Source organism: Coturnix japonica, chromosome 12 (genome assembly GCF_001577835.2).
Source record: "Coturnix japonica isolate 7356 chromosome 12, Coturnix japonica 2.1, whole genome shotgun sequence".
In the NCBI taxonomy this organism is placed as follows: domain Eukaryota; kingdom Metazoa; phylum Chordata; class Aves; order Galliformes; family Phasianidae; genus Coturnix; species Coturnix japonica.
The window spans coordinates 12,172,255-12,192,764 of NC_029527.1; the positions used below are offsets into that span (position 1 = coordinate 12,172,255).

General features: G+C 38.6%; 1 protein-coding gene across 2 annotated transcripts in view; it reads right to left on the reverse strand.

The window, feature by feature from the left end:
* Positions 1-446: 446 nt before the first annotated feature.
* Positions 447-20,510, reverse strand: part of SUCLG2 (succinate-CoA ligase GDP-forming subunit beta) — a 101,033-nt gene continuing 80,969 nt past the window's right edge. For both annotated transcript variants that reach the window (XM_015875363.1, XM_015875362.1), the window contains 2 exons: positions 7,281-7,401; positions 447-2,326 (listed from right to left, as the gene is read on the reverse strand). In XM_015875363.1, coding sequence (XP_015730849.1) covers positions 2,211-2,326; positions 7,281-7,401 — 237 coding nt within the window. In that variant the 3' untranslated portion in view covers positions 447-2,210. The remainder of the gene's footprint in view (positions 2,327-7,280; positions 7,402-20,510) is intronic.

Below are 20,510 nucleotides of genomic sequence, written 5' to 3' on the forward strand. Positions count from 1 at the left end.
AACAGCTAAAACCACAGGAAATGTAACTAAAAGCAAGGGAGACCAGAACCAACTACTCACGCTTCCATGCGCAGAGAAACAACCCATCCAAGTGATAGCAAACCAGTTCACAGCACTGCACACAGCAAGCTGTGCATACAAAGCATGCCTCTGGTTACAGAAAGTCAACGGTGCCATGGCAGAAGCACAGCATGCTGATTCAGAAACACGTGCCCAGAGCTAAGGGAACTTTCAATGTAACAGCTGAAAAGTAAAAATGATACTATTATATTCCATGTATAGTTTAATAGGAATGAAAACTTACATGTACTGCCACTAGATTACGTATAAGAAATGGGAGAATGATTATTTTTTTATGGTATAAGTGTATATTGTGTTAGTGAATATAAGTTCCTATGTTTCACTTCATCAACCTCTAACAGAATGCTGAAGGGAAGAACACAGAATACAGCAAATTAAATGTATTTTCAAAGCCATTAAATGGGTTCATTTTTACATTTATTTGACCAAACAATTGGTGTAGATAATGTTAATCTTTGCAGAATAATCATATACACACACACAACAGTGGTGCTAGGACCCAAAGTAGATACACAGTGTATGACAACATTGCAGAAACAGCTCTCCCGCAGAATGCCTCGAGTTCCAGTACTAAAACACAGAAAAGAGTGGCTTTTGTATTTATAGTGGTGAGGTAAACATTTCTTCTTTCAGAGCTCTGCACTTCCATGCACCTTCACAAGAACTGCTAACGACACCCTTCTGTGCCATTCAGTCACTAAGTGCAAACCCAGTGGCATATTTATTGCTGTCCTAATGGCCGTTCATTTTTGCCTTGAGCAATAGGGAGGGAGAGGAAAGGAGAAGAAAAAGAGCTACAGAAGCTGATGACAGCAGCCTATCTCTGCTATTTGTGTGAAGGGGCAGGGATGAGAGCAGGTAATTTATTTTAAATGTGACTGTTTTAATGGAAATGCCAAGAAAAAAATTATTTACATTTTTCTAAGCAGAACGTGGTATTGATCAGAGCTGCTCAAAAATCACAATGAAGAATTTATTAGACAAATTGTAACCTCTCTCCCCATTTACAACATCTTCAAGACCTGATCGCAATACTCACTCATCTGTTCACCGTTCAATTTATTGATGATTCCATGCAGCCCCTGTGCAGAGTGGGATCTGCACTGATTTCTGCAGTCACACAAGCCATTGGTATTGTCTTCTGTTCCCCGAGTGAATGGTTCATGTAACCAACAGCCTGAATTTGGACTATTACAAAAGCATATAGAAACTAAATAAATTTCAGTCCATCTCTGGGCACCGAAACTCATTCCTAATATAGATTTTTGTTGATATTGTAGAAATGAAATACATTAGAGAACTTCATCTGTGTTTTATTCTCGATAAAACTGAAATGTTTTTTGTGGGATGAGGCTATTTCAATTTAAAAATATTCCATGATCCTGATAGAAGATCGCTTTGGGATCTTGCCTTATTCTAAAACCTCACAGCAGTGGTATACTTAGGAAAGTGGTTATTCTGAAAAGTGAGCAGCCATTTCCTACCTGACACATGCATTCTCCTCACATACCCTCTTATGTGACACAGTCACACCTAGAAGCACCGCACCTCATTTACAGGTACGGTATAAGAAAGGAAAGACCAACTACGCGGTCTCTTATACTGTGAGGTATACTTGTGAATCTACAAAAGAAAGTCATCTTAAGGCAAAATGTGTACTTTCTACAAAAAGAAGAAGAAAAAAGAACAGAATCTTTCATTGGAATAAAAATAGGTAGCGTGAGCACAATTTTTTTTTACATTCTTGTAAAAACCCATAAAAATATAAACCCGTTATCAGTTTGCTGAAACTTTACAATATAAAATTGATACTACTGTGAAATAGATTTCTCAGTGTTTATCAGTGGTAATTCTGGAAGAAAAGGAGAAAAAAGATTTACGAAATTAAGTATTAATAAAACTCTTGATACCAAAATTATCAAAGGTAGAGGAAGACATACTTCCTTGAAAAGTAACTGTGAGAATTTGTGAGGCCCAATTTGCAAGTCTATCGTTTGCCACCTGTCACAAAGGAAGTCCCCCCATATGCTGATGACAGCCAAGGAAAATTCCACCAGTCCTCTCCGAAGGGACAACAGGAATGATGTCTTGTAAAGCACGCACACTTCCCTGCAGATATCTTCAAGGAATTACTTTCTAGCCACACTTGCCACTGCCTTCTTTGCTGCATCTTCAAGGTCTCTTGCAGAGGTAATAGGGAGTCCACTTTCATTCAAGATGCGTTGGGCTTCGTGAACATTTGTTCCTAATAAAGAACAATGGCTATGATTAGTAATTAATATTAACGAATAAATGAGTCTCTTATACTAAATCTCAATTACAAGTGCTGATGCTTCAAGGTACGCAATATTCTATTTAACGCCAGATTCAGTGACTGAAGGAACTCAACTTCAGTGACAATTTTGAAAGGCAGGTCAATATGATAGCAGTCCTCCCTGCAAGAAGGACTTTGTGAAGATTAGAGGGTCAGTCCAGTACCCAGCAGGGGGGGTAGAAAGATCCCACAAGCAAGAGCAGTGCATAATGGACCATGTACAAGGCCTTTAAAAGATGCTTAGAAATTCACAATCAGCTCTTATCCCTGAAGTATAAAGGACCATGTACTGATAAAAATCTTAATTCTCTGGAGCCTTCCCCAAGCAAAGACACTTCTGATCACTGATGTTTTGAACTTCAAGTCAGGTACTGCATTGAGCAATTACCCTTCTGGAGTACATCAGCAGTCATGTACAACACCCCAACTCACTCCTCTTTAGGATCATTCTTACCCCTTCCTGTGCATTAAGTTTCTTGTTCATTCACCACATCAAAACGTTTAATTACTTTGTAATTCCTAGACCTATCAAAATGAATTCTAATTATACTAGGAACTACACGCTAATTGCACCCTTAATTATTAACCAAGCAAGGAGCATACTCTGCATTCTACAACTTCCAGAATGCTCATTTTAAAAGGGAATTCTTTTTTGTTATACAAATTCAGATGTTATACAACGTCTGAATTTACACAGCGTAAGTAGAGAAATTCCAGTCTATCTAAGCAGGGTGCCCAAGCAAGGACTCCCACTCCTGGACTGGAAGACCATAGGCATCTACACAGCAGCAGTCCCAGCACTTAGTGATGGGCACAGGAAATGGGGGCGCAGGTCCCATCTGCCCACTGTTGGATGGTGAAGCCCACAGAGGTCATTGACTTGCAGTGGACACACATTGTGGGACAGTGGCAACTTGGGGAGGAAGGTCAAAGACAACTGCAATCTCTGACAGAATGGAGATGTGGTTGCATAGTAACATCCAGAATGGTCCAGGGCTTTTCCTACAGAAGAACATAATATTTCAAACAAGATCATACTGCTTGAGGTTTTTCAATCATCCGATACATTGTAGAGTGGAATTGCTAATTGCCAGCAAAGGACTGTATTCAAAAGTCAGAAAACCCTACATAGGTCCTCTTCCCCATTAAGTTCATTACATTTGTACAGCATTCCCCACAAAGTCTCTAAGGCTTTATCTATAATTTCAATACAAGTGTGATAAACACTGAACACCTGACATTATACCAGCCTCTCAAATAGGACTTTACGAGTGTTATCAGGAGAACAAATGGAGACAGTAAGGCTGTAAAGTTTCCCACACAGAAAAAGACGTTGTTTGTGATGCCTACATATTTAATATTTGCTCCATTCACCAAATTGCAAATATTAATTCATCAGCAGGTGTGAATAAAACAATACCTCGGCTCTACTCTGCACTGCCCGCTCTGCACACTGCTTGTCTAACATGCGTCACCAAATCAATATGAAACATGGTCCACCATGAAGGGAGGGAGGAGTTTGTGCATGTGAATAAAAATATGGAAGCTTAAAAAGATCTCATTGCTGTCACAACACTAAGGTCACACACACAGTTTGTTAAATACGGCTCTATATGCAGACCATACAACCAGTTTTCAAGTCTTTCATTCGCAGCATTTTTTTTAAATGAAAGCTTTTTATCCTGTTTTAGAACAGAGAGCGTGCAAATTGCAATGATGTCCTGTTGAAAGCAGAGTTTTTAATGTGTTCAAGAAATGCGGAAACATTTAAGAACATACATAAGACATCATCTTACTGAAGCAGATGTTAAAATAAACAAATAAACAATGCCTCTGTTCTGACATTAACCTCCTGCCACTGGATGGTGTCAGAGAACTGTACACAGAACCCATACGCAGACTGCTGGAAGTAACCTGCTCTTCATCTGCACCATCACTGAGAAAGTGAAAATGCACAGCACTGAAGGCTGCAGGGCTTTGCTACTGTTTTTTCCCCTCTTGTTGTCATTTGTTTTTTGCTTCTGTTTTTGTTCTGCCTTTGAAACTTGATTGCTATTAGGAGGATGCCTCTCCAATGAGGAAAAAAGATGTTTTTTTTCCTTCTGACATGTGTTACTACCAATGACACTCCAAAGAAATACACGAAAGCTCTAATTTTATCAGTATATACTTTCTAGACTTTCTATTCCGTTGGAAACCTGGGCTCTGAACAACCTTGATATTTGTGTACATGTAATCTGTCGCATTTACATTTCTATCACTTCGAAATCTCTGTTCTCCCTAGCAAAGTGAATCTACTCAACTCATTGCTCCTTGCAATAAATATTCTATTGGGGTCTGATTCCATGAATTGCAGGATTATACCTGCACACGCTGTTAGGAACGAGACTGCACAGTTTGAATGAAAACAAAAAAATAAAACACCCAATCATACTCCAGCAGGATTTTAAAGCCAGGATGCCAGAAGAGATGGATACAAACTAAGTTCTAAACGTGACCTTGAAATGCCCCGTCCTTCACTCTTGGAAGGTAATGCAGCATACTATAATCATAGGTAAAAGATACTACACCATGTTCATGCTGACAAGCCATTGGGATTGAGATAGAGAAACTGGAGCAAAGATCATGGACCATACAGCTAAATACAAGAAGCTAGGGATTTAGGCATTTGAATAGCAGACAGTTTGATTGTGTGTTTCTACATGTAAGTAGTTATAATTCCTCCCAGTTCTTCTCATCCTTGGATGAGGGAAACAGAGAATTCACTCGTTGAGAGAGAGAATGGAAAATTTCCAGCACAGGAATAGGACACCTAATTCACAATTCTCTTTTTATTCTTTGCTATTTTCATCAAAGACTGAGCCACATACGTGAGAAACCATTTTTTGGCTTCCATACAGCACTACTGGTTTGCTCTCACAAAACTTAATTGAAATGCATTACATTTTAAAGGGGAAAAAACAAAAGAAAAAGCCCTGCATAAAAACAGCAGAAGTGAGTTTTTGACATCTGTAAAAGATAAAATTCAGAATATGCAGTTTCTCTGTTTGTCTGTGAGCCTTTCAAACAACAATAATCCCATGTCTCAGCTGGTGAGTTCTTTACTGATAAGGCAAGTAAATACATGTAATTATAAAGTTACCATTTTCAAAGAGAAGAGTAATCCTTTCTTTATCCACTGGTAAAACAGCTTGTAATTATAATTCAACTGAGAACAAAGATTTGTCCACAGAATCCTGCTAAATCAAGGCAGATTTGACTGATTAAAACTCTAGTCATCACGACATTTGTAATACAGCGCATGTGGGCAAAGAGTCTTTAAAGTGCAGGTCACAGAGCTGTTAGATTTACGGAAATAACCACGAACCTTCTATTGGAAAGATGGAAATCCAAAAGAGTGCTTGTCCCTTTTTCACCTTTTGAAATGTAAAGTGTTATCTTAAAAAGTCTCGGGTAGTCTTATTACCTCTACAGTACTCATTATTAATTCAAAGTCATTACATATTTGGATAACCCAGTACGAGTTCAAAGAAGAACAAGGAAGATGATTAAGGATCGAGAGGGATTGATTTCCGAGGAAAGATTAAAAGAACCAAATACATGCACAGTTGGGTTGGGTGATTAAGGAGCAGAGAAAGCTGGAGTTACATGCTAAAAGCTCCTAGGTGTGACTTCTGAAGGCCGTAAACATCAGAGGTCAGCATCTAGAACGAATGCACAGGTTAACGCTAGGAATAACAGGAAGGATTAAAATACTTTTGAGGTAAATATTATGGAAAGGTGAGAGCTAAATGTTCTTTAATGGGACACAACTTTCTAAGAAAACATGGTAACATTATCCACTGAATGACCAAGAAGCCTAACAAAAATATTACCATACCCAGCAAAGAGTGGACAATCATGGAAAGACAGACAATGCAATATATTTGCATTGAATGATGTGCTGGACTTGCTAAAGATTGAGCTTTGACCTCTGGGCATAAGCAGCACGTGGCTTTGCTAAAGGTCATGGGCCCCAAGGCAGAAGCTCTCCTGATTCTCCCTTCTTCCAGGCAAACCCCATTGAGCAGCACCTTTCACATACACCCAAACATGAATATTTAAAGAGACGACAAAAACTCTACATTTCCAAGTCTACTTAAGTAAAAAAGAGATGTTTTAAGCATATCAGTGCTGTGCTGATTTCAGCTAATGCACTTTGTCTATTCAGTGACAGAAATCTTTCCCTTTCCTTCAGGATATGTCTCTGAAATCAGAAACAGAACTTCATACCCACTGCCTTTAAAGCAAAGGAAAGAAGAAGAGCCAGTAACCACCAAGGAATGCTTTTCCTCACCTCTTCATTATTTCTTTACTGGATTTCCTCTAAAAATTATTCAGTACCTTTAGCAAATTCATTTTTTTAAATGGATTTTAGCTGGATACTTCAATACTTGGCTGAAGAACACACTGCAGTAAGCTCTCTCTCAGAAATACTACTTCTAACCTCTTTCTTTTAATTATATTGGAGAAAAATTAAGAAAACTATTTTGCTGCAGGTTTAGCAATAATAGAAATGCATTCAGCAAAAATCACATGAAAAGAAATACCTTCCAGTGAATAGCAACTTGCATCAAAATCACTTCTATTTGCATTGCAAATGTTACAAGCAAAACCATAATGCTTTCATTGCAAAATTTCATCTCTTTGCACACCACCTGGTGCACCAGGGATATAGAAATACACAAGGAAAGAGTTTACTGGCCTTAGGTCATGCCACGAATAAAGAATTAAACACAGTGTGCACAGTGTGGACTTGCTTGTTTAGAACTTAGAAAGCAACAAAAGCTGAAATAGAATATTGTGAGCATGAGGGAAGATTTTGTCTGGGACCACCAGCACTCACCTTCCAGCCTGACCACCAGAGGCACTTTCAGCTCAAGCTCTCGGCAGGCTTTGGTAATACCATTGGCTATAATGGCACAGTTCACGATACCACCGAAAATGTTTACAAGTATTGCTTCAACCTGTGGAAAAGAAGAGTGGGAAAGAGTTATCTTTAATAAACACGTGTAAGAGATCCAAAGCAGGGTAAAAACTTCCCTTTGTTAGGCAGCTTCGTTCACAGAAGGTTGGAAGCTTCATGGCTGTAGCTTGAAGAAGTCAATTTTGAGTGTGGAGTTTCTATAGTATGTAGTATATATATACTGTGTATATATATATATACACACACACATATATACACACACTATAGTATGTATAGTATTAAATGTATAGTATGTATAGTATTAAATGCCTTGGTCTAAAGCAGCATTGCAATCTACATCATAAAAGACATTATTAAGCAGAAAAGGAGAATTTCTACTAATAAATTAACATAGAAACAAATAAAACAATCTACATTTTGGATTTCGAAGAATCTTCAGAGTTTAGGGCTCAAGACACACTGGATGTGTTTATGCACACTTCACAAAGTAATACAGATGTATGCTTTATTATAAGCAGCACAGAGGACATGGGAACACAATTGCCCTGACTTGACAAAGACAAGTAAAAATCCCTTCTAATTAATAAGGAGAGGCATGTAATGAAGAGTTTTCATTGCTACAGATTAATTGATAACAACTTCAACCACTATTCATCAGTTTATAGAAATTGAAATTCCCGCACCCATATCACCACCCAGATGCTTTGGGTCCCCAGCTTGAAAAGAGCATTTGATTTTCATGAAATCAAGTATAGCAAAAGTAAAAACTAATAGTAAGCACCTGTATCCTTCACTAAAAACCCAGACTGCAAAGCCATTGTTTATTGCTGGCATGTTCAGTGCAATGCAGAACACCAAGGCCAGCACAACAACCCTAAAAAGAAAACGACACTGGGAACACATCACTGACTTCTCTCAATACCCTCCACTGCTCCCAGCTCCAAGGCGTTTCATGACACTGCCCTCAATAAACACAGGCCAACACCTTAATGTCATACTAAATGCATACATTCACCAGTCAAGGTTTTTATGTTGATGTCACTGCAACTATTTATTTCACCACTGTGTTTCCAGAAAGTCCTTACCTTTGTAGAAGCTACCAATGATGAAACCTTACAGGGCTCCTTCTCTGCTTTGCTCCAACTATCTACCTGTGCACATGCAAATATTCATGGGCTTGGGGTGTAAAATGTTTTCCTTTCATCAAGGGAAAGCAGAGCCCTTCTTCCAAGTCTTGTGCCATTAACCCTTATGGTAGGGAGCTACTTATGCAAAATGCTTTGATGTTGAAATGTACCGGGGATGTATTCCAGCAGGACAAGCTCCAGGCACTGATTTGCCCTTCCCAACATGTGCTCCTTAATCATGGACATTGCATCAGGCATGTGACATATCAACTTAACTGAGGGTGTTTACATTATTAGAGATAAGGAGGAGGATATTATGCTCAGTACAGATATTTTAATTCCTAATGCAGACATTCTCATTTAAGGATCTGCTTTTTAGCTTTCAAGCTGAATTCTAATCAGGTCTTCTAATCCATTGGCAGCAAAGGGAAAAAAAATGTTGAAGGAAATTAGATGCAGCTCGGATAATTGATGTTTGTATGTTTGACTTTAATAAAAATACACTGTTAAATTAGAGAGGAGTCTAAAAGGATTCAATCAATAAGAAACTGATTCAGGTGGAGAATTCAATCTTGGGTTTTATTGTAATCTTCCAAATAAGCCAACACATCAGTCCCAGTGATGCTGAGATTCTCTTTAACTTCATTGAAACTTGTGAACATTGCTCATATATGCTTGTGTAGTTGACAAGATCTTGCATTTCTAGTTGAAAGAACTTTAACATTCAGACACAACATACGGATGAAAAGGTTTTCTGTATTTCATGTGCACAGAGAACGTGCATCCTTACGTTACTCAAGTTTATAACATAAAACCTCTCTCTATCTAATGCATATGGAATGAGTGATTAAAAGCAAGAGGGTAAACTGCCCAGTACAAAACTTGGTAGCATTATTACCACACCTACCCAATAGTATCCCTCATTAAATTACTTTGTATTTCAGTGACATTATCAAGGAAATTCAAGATACCAGCATATCCAAAGGTTGGGCTTTTTCCATGCACCAAAACAACTGATGTGAATTAATTATAGACTCCTCTGGAGAAAGAGAAGAACCCACAATAGCATTAAGATGTCACCATCAGCAGTGATAACAACCTGCAGGCTGCCAGCTCCAAGCAGAAGGGGTGGAAACTTAAGTAAGGGCTGCATTACTACTGCCTTCATGCCAGGTACAGAATGAGGTTTTGCAAACACTGCCTGTTAATTTCACAGCTCCTCAATACTGTATGTATATACAGACAGACACACAACCTCCCCTCTCTTTATAAGAAATATTACCGTGTATCTATACAAAATCTATATTGCTTAATACTAACAGTTTTAATTTACAGCAACATTTATTCAAGCAAGCCTAGACAAGGTTTGACACAGCCTGCAGTCATGCTCTAAACACCTGAGACTGGAAAAATTAAACAAAAACCAACAAAAGCCAACAAAGTAAATGTAACAGACCAATGGCAGATGCTTCAACTCTAACAAAACCCCAAATATTACTTAGAAAAACCCCACCATGACTGCTCATTAACCAACTTGTTCTGCCTGGAGGTTTCCAGTGCTTCCCAAGGTTGTAACATGAATCCTATCTCCCAGTCCCGCTGGTCAGCAGGGTCTAAATCTGCGTCCTCAAAAGCACATTATTTTACCAAAGTAATCCATGAGTTCACCCAAAATTAAACAAGATAAAGCCAGTAGTACACTGTCAGGCAAAACTGAGATAATAAATAAATAAATATATGCATAAAATGGGATACGTAGTTCTTAATTTTCAATTTAATAAGGCACAACTAATCTTTTCTATTTTTCCACCAGTCTTTATATTCATTTACTCAGTTTTAAAATATTTGTTCCAAAGTGAGAAAAGCAAATTACCCTCAACTCCCAGCATCAAGGAACAAAACAGAAATGCCATACATTTGCATCTTTGCTCTGCATTTCTGCTCCAACTGATCCAAACATTTCTAAATGTCCTTACATTACTCCACTTTTGTTCCAAGTCATAGTTACTTACTCTTATCCAGTTATGAAATCTTACCGTAACCTATTAGCTTCTTTTATCGGGCAAAGCACATGTTTCATCTGCAATTAAAGATTAAGCCTCCTGCATCAGTGGTACGAAAGTCACATACATAGCATCAATTGCTTCAGACACCCACTAGAGGACAGTGCAGCTCAATGTGGAAAGGGAATACAAAAATCCCCTTGGAGAGAAGAGTGGGGTTATTTTTCCTACTTAAAAGCTGAACTCTCTTATTTTACTTTATGAAACGAGAGGCAAAGTGATATTTTGCATCTTTAAGGCAGAATTTTCAAAGTCTGAAGGTGATAAAATTAAGGAGGATGAGTCATCCAAAACTAAAGCAAGAACGCCCGCAGTCAATAAATACCAATGCCATGCAATTTTGAATGTTTTTGACTGTTTTAAAATGGGTCAGGGTTTAAGATACAGTATAACACACCGTTATATCACAGCTTGAAAGGAATGCTGATGAATCCTCCAAAGGTTCAGATTTTCTTGCAGGGAAGGGGGACCGGCTGACAAGCAGGAAAATCACAGTGAGCATTTCCCTGATGCTGTCATTTTGGCTTTTATTTAAGAGGTTCCCGAGGATCGCGTGTGTCACAGAGAGTGAATGTGTGGCTCTCACTACATCCAGTTGCTGTACATCATTTGGGAGCAGAAACATTCTACATGCACAGCCTCCTTCAAAGTCCCAAACACTACAGTAGCCAGCATAGCAGCCTTTGGAATATTCATTTCAGTATTACTTTTCAGTGAGGCAAGCCACTGGTGAAGGCCTCTGGAAGGGTCCCCATCTGTTGGTCACACACTGGGCACGCTCATCACAACGATGCCATTGCAGCACCTGGCACACGATCACACTTCAAGTGTGTTTTGGAAGATGCAAGCCTTGCCATGTTTTCTGTGCCTGTGCTACTGCCTGACAACATATCAGTCAATCCTTGTCCAGAAACCATGTTCTTGACTGTGTTAACGTGAGCTAATTAATCCTACTTCAGAATACAGGCAGAGCTGGCAAAGGAGTGCCTGCAACCATGTAGGCATGTTTTCACTGATAGGAAGCACAGCAACCCTCCCAGAGTAATCTTTATTTATAGTAATAAGGGACAAGAACAAGGAAAGAGAGGGAAAGAAAAATCTCGAGGCCACAGTGCTATTCTAAAATATATTTGAGAATTGAGACAACAGCTTTTACCATCATTTGGGGGCTGAAATGAAGCTGGCAGTTCTTAAAACAACTGTATTTGTGGTGCCAGGATAACAATCATGGGTACAAGGAATAAAAGAGCATAAATTAAATTTGTTCTGACTATTGTTCAAATATCTGAGCTTCAGGGACATCAAGCCCCTGGATGAGCCCATGCAGATCAAAAGAAAACTAAGGGGTGATGATGACTACCTCCATGACTGCACACAGCAAGTACCAAACAATGCACACAATCGATTCTGCATCTCACAAAGGTGCAACACTGCAGATGTTTACAAATGTTCTCCTTGTGCCCCCAGAACCAAGGGCAGTTTTGCTTTTAGGTCTGATTTAGGGAATTTATTGTAGCAAAAACATGACTCAGCCATCCATCCCCTAATTGGCATATTTGGAAAGCCCTGGTCATTAAACACTTAGGGAATTGGTGTTATTTGACTGCACCATATTAGCATAATTAGTTATAAATACTCTCCAAACCCACTTACCCAAGGTTGTTTATAGTCTACAAAAGGCCTTTTAAAATTGATCCATTATTTGCTGAATTTTGCCCGCGTACTTTTTAATTTCTCACAGAAATGGTACTGTGTGCTACCCATAACATTCTTAGCATATGAAGTTGAAATCAGATATCTGACAAACAATAATCAACTTTCTGTAGCACAGTGATCCTCATCTGAGCAATGTCATACAACAGGATGCGTGTGCACCTGCTATCTCAGCATCATGCTGTGCCCCAGGATGGATCTGTGCACTGTCTCACTGGGGCTTTATGATGCGTTCAAAGGCCAAAGGCCAAATGATTTTACATCATTCAAGCTTGAAAAACGCAATGGTCCTGGAAGGAGGGAGAAGGTGGATAGATAAAAATGGAAGGAGCACAATACTCAACCACAGCACAGCGGCTGTTGGATGAATTGTTCACACTAAGTTGTGCTGCTCAGTGCATTTGGGGGTGTTAACAAACACTTGGCCAACAACCCAAACAATTAAATTTTGCAAGCACGAATAACCACAAAACAACTTGACTAAACAGACCTGCTGATTTGATAATTAGTTTAAGTCTTCATTTCTATTTCAATTAAAAATGCATACAATCCATCTGTGAAGACCTTCTTAGCTGTCTTAGGGCTTCTCTACCTACTGAAAGTTAGGAACTCCCTTTGCATGAAGATTTCACCATCTGTTTGACTTCACACCATAACTCACCTTAAGCCATCACACCACCCCTGTCACTTACTTTTCCTATCATTCTGTTCTACACTTGGTCTTGAGTAAAGGACAGGTCCAGCTGCTGCTTTTCCAGCCATTATGGCAACAGATTTGTTTCCTGAAGATAATACCCATCCAAACCATCCTCATCTCTAATGGTACATTTAAAGAAAGAACAAAAATACTATATCTAGAGCATCAAAATATTAAGTGATGGTTAACCACCTCAAGGGAGAAAACATGAAGGATAGTGAATCTTTTGCTCTAGAGAAACTGAAATCTTCCTATTTTTTACCCAAGACCCATCTCTGGCATGTATTGCCCACACAGGAAAACATGAAATGCTACACAAGCTCCTATCTAGGTCACACTTCTTTTCTTATTCAGACAACAGAAACTTTTAGAAAGGGATTCTGTAATTCTAAAAGCTTAATTAGAAGTATAAAAATGCATTGTCATGGGTACTGAACTGCGTGTACACGGCTGAAATCTGCTAATAATTAGAAACAGTTCTTTTATGGTAACATGCTAGTCATCAAAAACCCAAACTGCTGCACTCATTAGATTCTGAATCACTATCACATAAAACCAGCTAACTATTAACGCATAAATGAAATCACAATGGAAGCAGTAAAACTAAGGAAGGTACGAAGAAGGGTAACAAAGATACTGAACAAGCTTTGGATACAGAACAAGCAAACAGAACAGGGCTTTCTGTCTGAGAAAAGGGAAAGGTGAAACACAGTATTTAGGGAAGACCCCAAGTAGTGAGAGGAAAAGGAGCAAGGTGCTCCTGGCTGCCTACAGGGAAGTTTCTTGCCTAGCCCTTCATTTGTGCAATGCCAGAGATGGCGAAGAAAACCCAATAATAAAGGGGATGGTCAATTTTTCAGTCATTTTTTAAACACCAAATACTGTTACTCTGAGGACTGACACAGGATATCGTGGATGTGAAAAGTCTGCACGAGTCCAGAATACACAACCAGAATATACAGTCCAGAATATACATCTTCATGGGAAGAAAGGCAAAAGCTGGTAAATACAAGGACATCAAGGATCACTTGAAAGCAGGGGGCATGCATCAAAAAGCATCCTCTCATACTTGTCCTCTCCTAATGCTCTTTTCTAAGGAACTGGCTTTTGGCTGCTATTGGAGTCAGAAGATGATATATCAATCCAGATCTAAATGGTACTCAGTGCAGATATGTTCTTCCATTAAACAACCAGTATATCCATTATTTAATTATTATTTTTATGCATCCCCTGCTCAAATTAAATAACAAAGCAGTTAGGGCTTGAATGTTTGTTCCTTTATCTGTATCACTGACTACAGTACTGCCTAATCTCAGCAGTTTCCATTTAACACTGTTGAAGTACATGCATTTGGCAGATGATTGAACAGGTAAATCAATAGCCCCCCATAAGGACTTGCTGCCACATTGGTGAGAACTTTCATTCCAGAAACTTCTCTTTGGAAAACTGGTCTGCTTGGCATTATATATTGAAGACATTAAGATGAGAACAGGACTGCTGAAAGATGGATGATGATCCTTATCATTTGCAAGGTTTATTTAAAGTAATTTAAACTTAAAAAAAAAAAGTGACAGCTTAAAAATTAATGGCCGGTAATAACATCCTGACAAGCAGGACGCTAAGCTAAGAATGGTGTTATTGTGAAATGGGGTGACTCAGAGGCTGACGAAGTAGCTCTCCATCCTTTTTTGATTGTCTCGCTACTTGTGAAATCACAAAATGCAATTTAACATTATTGTTTTCCCTTAGAATTAAGAGATGGAAAAAAAGCTCTGAAAAATCAACGACATTACCTTATTCGCTCAAATAAATCTAAACTCTCATCTTCATTTTCAGTAGACTTTTTTTTTTTTTTAACCTATTTCCTGCCTTGAAAAAAAGGAGTCGGCTTCAGAGAAATAATTATTTGATAATGAACTACCAGACACTTTTCACAAATTTATCAAAGCATCTTATAATAAAAGCAGAGTGGAACATTTTAACCACAACCCCAAAGCGATATAATCAGCAAATCTGAACTGTGAAAGAAGTTATATGGCTACATTAAGAAACAGATGGAGTGAGCATAAAACAATCACAGATAAGCCAGCATAAAGGAACTTAACTTAAGAGTAATCAAGGTTGAGATGCTCAAGGCAGCCATGGGGAGTCATAGACATTAAAATTAGCAGGAGAAGCATGTAAATCACAGTCTGCTTCTTATACTTCAGTGCAGGTCTGCAACATAAAGAACTGGAATTCTCTCACTTAACCTATTGCACTCCTTGACAAGAGAATCTGCAGTATGGGCAAGGAAAAATAACTAGGAGAGCCAGGCTGAGTAAAATCCAGATGTCTGTCAACTTCAATAAGAAACAGAAAGTCATCTCAAATTTTCAACTCCCACATTAAATAGGAAAAAGAAAGTCAAAAGCTGACCATCTATCACAAGGCCCAATGACCTCACTTGGCTAAATTCAAATATTCTGCACTGATCCATACTGTAACATATCATGAACCTAATATCAGTTCCTTGGAGCTGGAATCCAAACAGGAAATAAAAAAAAAACCCAATTCTATATCAATTGTAATATTACATACTAAGTGAACAGTTAAGTCCAGTGCTGTCTCATAGGCTTTAGTTTCAAAATCAGTTAAACAAGTCAATCTACAAACTGGTACTATAAAAGCGACTTCATAGGTTTAGGATCCTCTTGGGGCCACTTCCTGTATTTCTTTGCTGGATGATGCATGGAATAGGAAAGTTTGTCATTCTCTTGGAGTCTGTTTCATCACCTAGCACACCTTGTTTGCAGACAAGTGCCCAGAACCTACCATAGTTGGGCAAAGCTGTACTAATAAATGCAAATTCAACGTCTCTATTTCAAAGATAACAATGTAAATTGTTACACGTAAGGAAATTGATGCAGGCAGAAACAGTTTAATGCATGTACTGGGTGTAGATTTTGTTAATTACTTTTTAAGTACTTAAACACAGTAGTAGCTAAAGAGAATTTGAAAGAGAGATTACATACAAATGCTTCCAAGTGGGTGTTTCCTGCTGAGCTGCAGTCTGCCATAGCAGCCCTGATTAATCTGGAAAGCCTAGCATTCACTTTCTAGTTCCTTAATGGCCCAACACCACCCCCATTCCCACCCTCTCTTCAAGCACCAAAAAGGCTGCTCCTGCCTCCACTCTGTATTGCCAGCTGATGGCTGCCCCTGGCCAAGCTGAAACAGCCTGCTTAAGGCACTTTCTTACCCAGACTTTCATGTCTAAGAGAAGCTTCCAATAAGATTCCCCTGCTGGCACCTTCTAGTTATGGTAACCTGAATCCCTCAAAGAATTCTGGGTGTGACAAAGATAAGCTCGTTATAGTTACTCTCCATCTCCATTTTCCAACCTAGAACATGCTGGAACCTTAGGGTACAAGTTCCCAAAATGGCTGGAATCCAAACCAAGCATGAACAAAAGGAGAGAGGAGCAAGATCTCACCTTTTACCTGAGTTATCTGCAATGCAAAATCTCCTCCTAAGACTTAGAGCTCTTTTTAATACAGACTTGGATTTTATCCTGCATCGATGCACTGTATAGCACAGTGGTCTTGGCCATCGAGAGCCAGAGCAAGAGAAATACAGGCAGTAATGAGACTGCACTGTAACAGCAATTAGCCTCATCCAGCAGCTGCAAAATGACCGTTAGTTCAACAGGGAACTAATGTACTGGCCCTAAAAGCCAACCCACGTGCACTTCAAGCTATTGTGTTTTAATTCATTGCAGTTGGCATTTTAATGCTACAGTTCACCCCCATAAGGATAATGCAGAACAAATGTGGACACTTGCAGCCAGAATCACAGCGGTGCGTGTGGATATACTCTCACCAGTACCAGCCCTAAACAGACAGGATCATAGTTCTGAGAAGCAAGAAGGTGACACACAGGTTGTGGGAATCAAATGTTGTTTCTGCATTTAGAACAAAATATGAATATATAAGTGAAGAAATTTGTAGTTATTAGGTAAAAATCATAGTTATAAAGACCGCAGCTCCTGTCTGTCCAGCTATCTGAAATAAAACTACTTTTTGGTGCTGGACAAATAGGACCTGAGTGATAAAAGATCCAAAGAGGATAAGTTAAAATAACAATATAACCGTATAAACTAGCAATAATATATGATTTAACGTTTTTGTTGTATACACTGTAAAACCTACAAGTCATGCCATACCTAAGGATGTGCCTGGAGAGATATGGGAAGGACTGGAATCACCCCCCCAGGCTTTTTGTTTAACGACGGTCTCTGGGACAGAATGAAAGAAGCTTTGAAGGAAATCAACATATCAATGCGATAAGAGTACCGAGACATCTTGGAAACAAAACCAGGGATGGCGACTGACTATCACAAGATAACGCGGGAATCAACAAATGTCGGAATGTAATGCAAATCTCGAGTAAAATTGTAACCTGGAATACCCAATCAAAGGGGAAACAGGAGGGGAAAACATATGGGAGAAAAGGTATAAAAACTGTAACATCATGTCCATAGGTGCGCTTCTGCCATCAGGGCGCCCGCCATTGCAATCGCGAATAAAAACTGCTTTTTATCAGAGATACCGTCCTGACCAAAAATTATTGAGGATATTTCCAACAAGGTGTGTCCCAAAAGATCTTATCTGTTGCACACCTTTGCAACAAGTCCTCTGCAGAAGCAAAACTACACCAATAATCCTATTTCCATGGGACACCAGTCCCAGCTAAATTTGGTCTTCAGGGCACCAACACAGAGCTGAAAAACTTGGAATTCAAGAAGTTGTTCAGTTTGGTAAGGCCATCTATCATTTAAGTGATGATGCACACTGAAAATCACACTGAGTACTCCTCTAAAATCAAGAAACCCTGCAGCACTCAGCAGCTCTTGCTTCAGTGACACCTTGGAGTGCTTACAAACAGCAAACAAGAGGACTCTGGCTTACTTCAGCCTAATTAAAATGTTTTAAAGGAATTTAATTACAATGTGCCAAACCACACAAATGTAAAGATCTTTCCTACAGAGAATTAGTGATGAATTGAATAATTTTATTTTAATCTAACTGTTGGCAAGCAATGTGGGTTTCTTGTTTGTAAACAACCATACTAATGCTAAACATATTTATTCACAACTTGCCACGAAACATGACTCTGTAATTAATCATTTCCCTATCTAATTCAGACAAAATAAAACCCCAAACTTGTACCCCTCTCACATTATGAAATAGTCAGTTACACACAAATGAATAATTATCTGAATTATCAACTATCTACAGATGCGCGGCTCCTTTCAGCCCAGACAATGGCACACCCCTGGTGTATACTGGTAATCTCTAACACATTCACTTATTCTTTGTTTTAAGTGAGAAAATCTCCTTACATATTTAATAAGCTCAATCATGGGCTATTTAAGCTATTGTTTCAGGTTATCTATTAATTGCAGGCTTCCTTATCTGCATTCACTGCTAAGATGTCAGCAGTCTTATTAATTGAAAAATGCCTGTGTGAGTGGGTAAAATGTCAAAGGCCACAGGTTGAGATTAATTCTGTAAAAATAAGGTAGCACTTAATTCCAATGACGACTTTTCACAGCTTAACTGCTTGAAACCCTGTCTTATTGTGACAACACAAAAGCTAAGTCGCAAATAAAAGAATACTCGTTAGAGCTTATTTAATTTCACAGCCTTAAATAATTTGCAAGAATGGTTTGCTTTTCATATCAACAGATGTTTAAGTCTGAAAGACCGTATGATTACACTTCCTGTAAAACAGTATTTTCATCTGAAATGCAACAATCAGGAGTCCACATGAAGACATTGAGAACTGTGCTGTTCATGTAAAAAGATTAAGTTCTTCATACAAATGTTATATTAGACCCAAAATAAGGCCAGAAATGCAATATGCTGCCCAATTATGGTTTTGAGTATAATGGTAAAATTTGTATGTCTTTTTCTGCTCCGCTTAAGAGGGAAAAATAGATACATAGCATCTTCATAAGCTCACTATGGCCTAATAGAATAAAAACAGCACACAGGCACGTCGTGCAAGTGGCATCTTTGACAGTAAAAAGTTTCTGCTGGTAAAAACACAAGCAAAAACTATGACACAAACCACTGAAGACACAACAGAACTCACCACGTGCCACAACCTTGACTAGAATACCATGAAGCCAACACTATTTCATGGTGTTTAACCCCTGAACTAAAAAAAGGCCAAATCTTTTTTTGTAGACTCAACATAAGCTTGCTCTAGGAGCCTAACCTAGAAACCAACCAACCTAATTTATGCACTTGTAACTCACTGTAGTATCACAGATTGGTTTTCAGTGGTGTGATGGAAAGATGAGTGGGAAAGGAAGAGAAATAATTAAACTTCATAAGCCAGGAAGTCCACTGAATGATTCTTGAATAACAGCAGACAATAATACACTTATCAAAGTTTCCTTTTGCTGTTCATCTTCACTGACTGCAGCTGACTGACACACTCTTTTATAATCCTCTGCCAACTGCAAACTGAGAAGTCTTTTGAATCAGTCCCTCAACTCAAGTCTATGAATTCAATTCTTTCCACAACTGACTGGGCAATGGTTCAAAACCTCACTTCAAGACCCTCAAAGCCCAATGTTTGACTTAGCAGAAGAACAAACAGGTTACTACTTGCATTTGCAGGAATGCCAATTCATTTTAGAATTACAGACAAACTGGATGAAAAAATGTAGAGGTAACAGAAGTAAAGCACTACAAAAGTACCTTTGTTCTCCAAACTTCTTAACAGTTCCAGTTTTGATTCAAATCTCAGGCATACCTAAATTTCTAGGAACTTCTGATAAGTAGGGTCCAAATAAATGCTTTTAAACCCACTTCATTAGCAACATTTTCTTTCCACCTAAATACCATAAACTGGACCTTGCTGTTCATAGCCACGAAAAAAGATATTTAACTGCCTAAACTTTCTTCTTCATTCCAAAACCAAAAGTTTATCACAATTGAAACCATGTAAGCTTTACAAGAAAAGAAAATACACAAAATAATGAAAGCCAACGTAAAAGTACAGTGATCACTGCATCATTCCTTTCCTTTGGGATTATTCTGGTCATACAGAATGAAGATATTCTCAAAAGCTTTGACCGTGTCCTTATGGAGTATATCTCAGAAATGGGGGGACTCCCAATTGCAACTCCAGGCAACACATCGCTGCAATCAAAATTGATGCAAATCAAAAATGAGAAGCACTGAAAAAGCAAGCAAGGTCCTTGCTGAGATAATCAGAACATTTCGCTCCTAAATGCTCAAAAAACTTTCCACTCACATCTGTCATCATCTCTTGATTTTTTTCAACTAGACAGATGACAAAATCCAAACATTTGATTAAAAACGTAGCAAGAGGCTTCAGAACTCAGAACTAAAGAAAGAACAATCTGTGTCAGCAAGTTACGGCTGCTCATGCATTGTGATTAAAATAAACAAGCATTTCCAAAGGTTCTTTTGCAGGAGATTATCAAAGTAGTAACAGTGTGGAAGAAGCTGCATTAGGGTGGATCTGAATA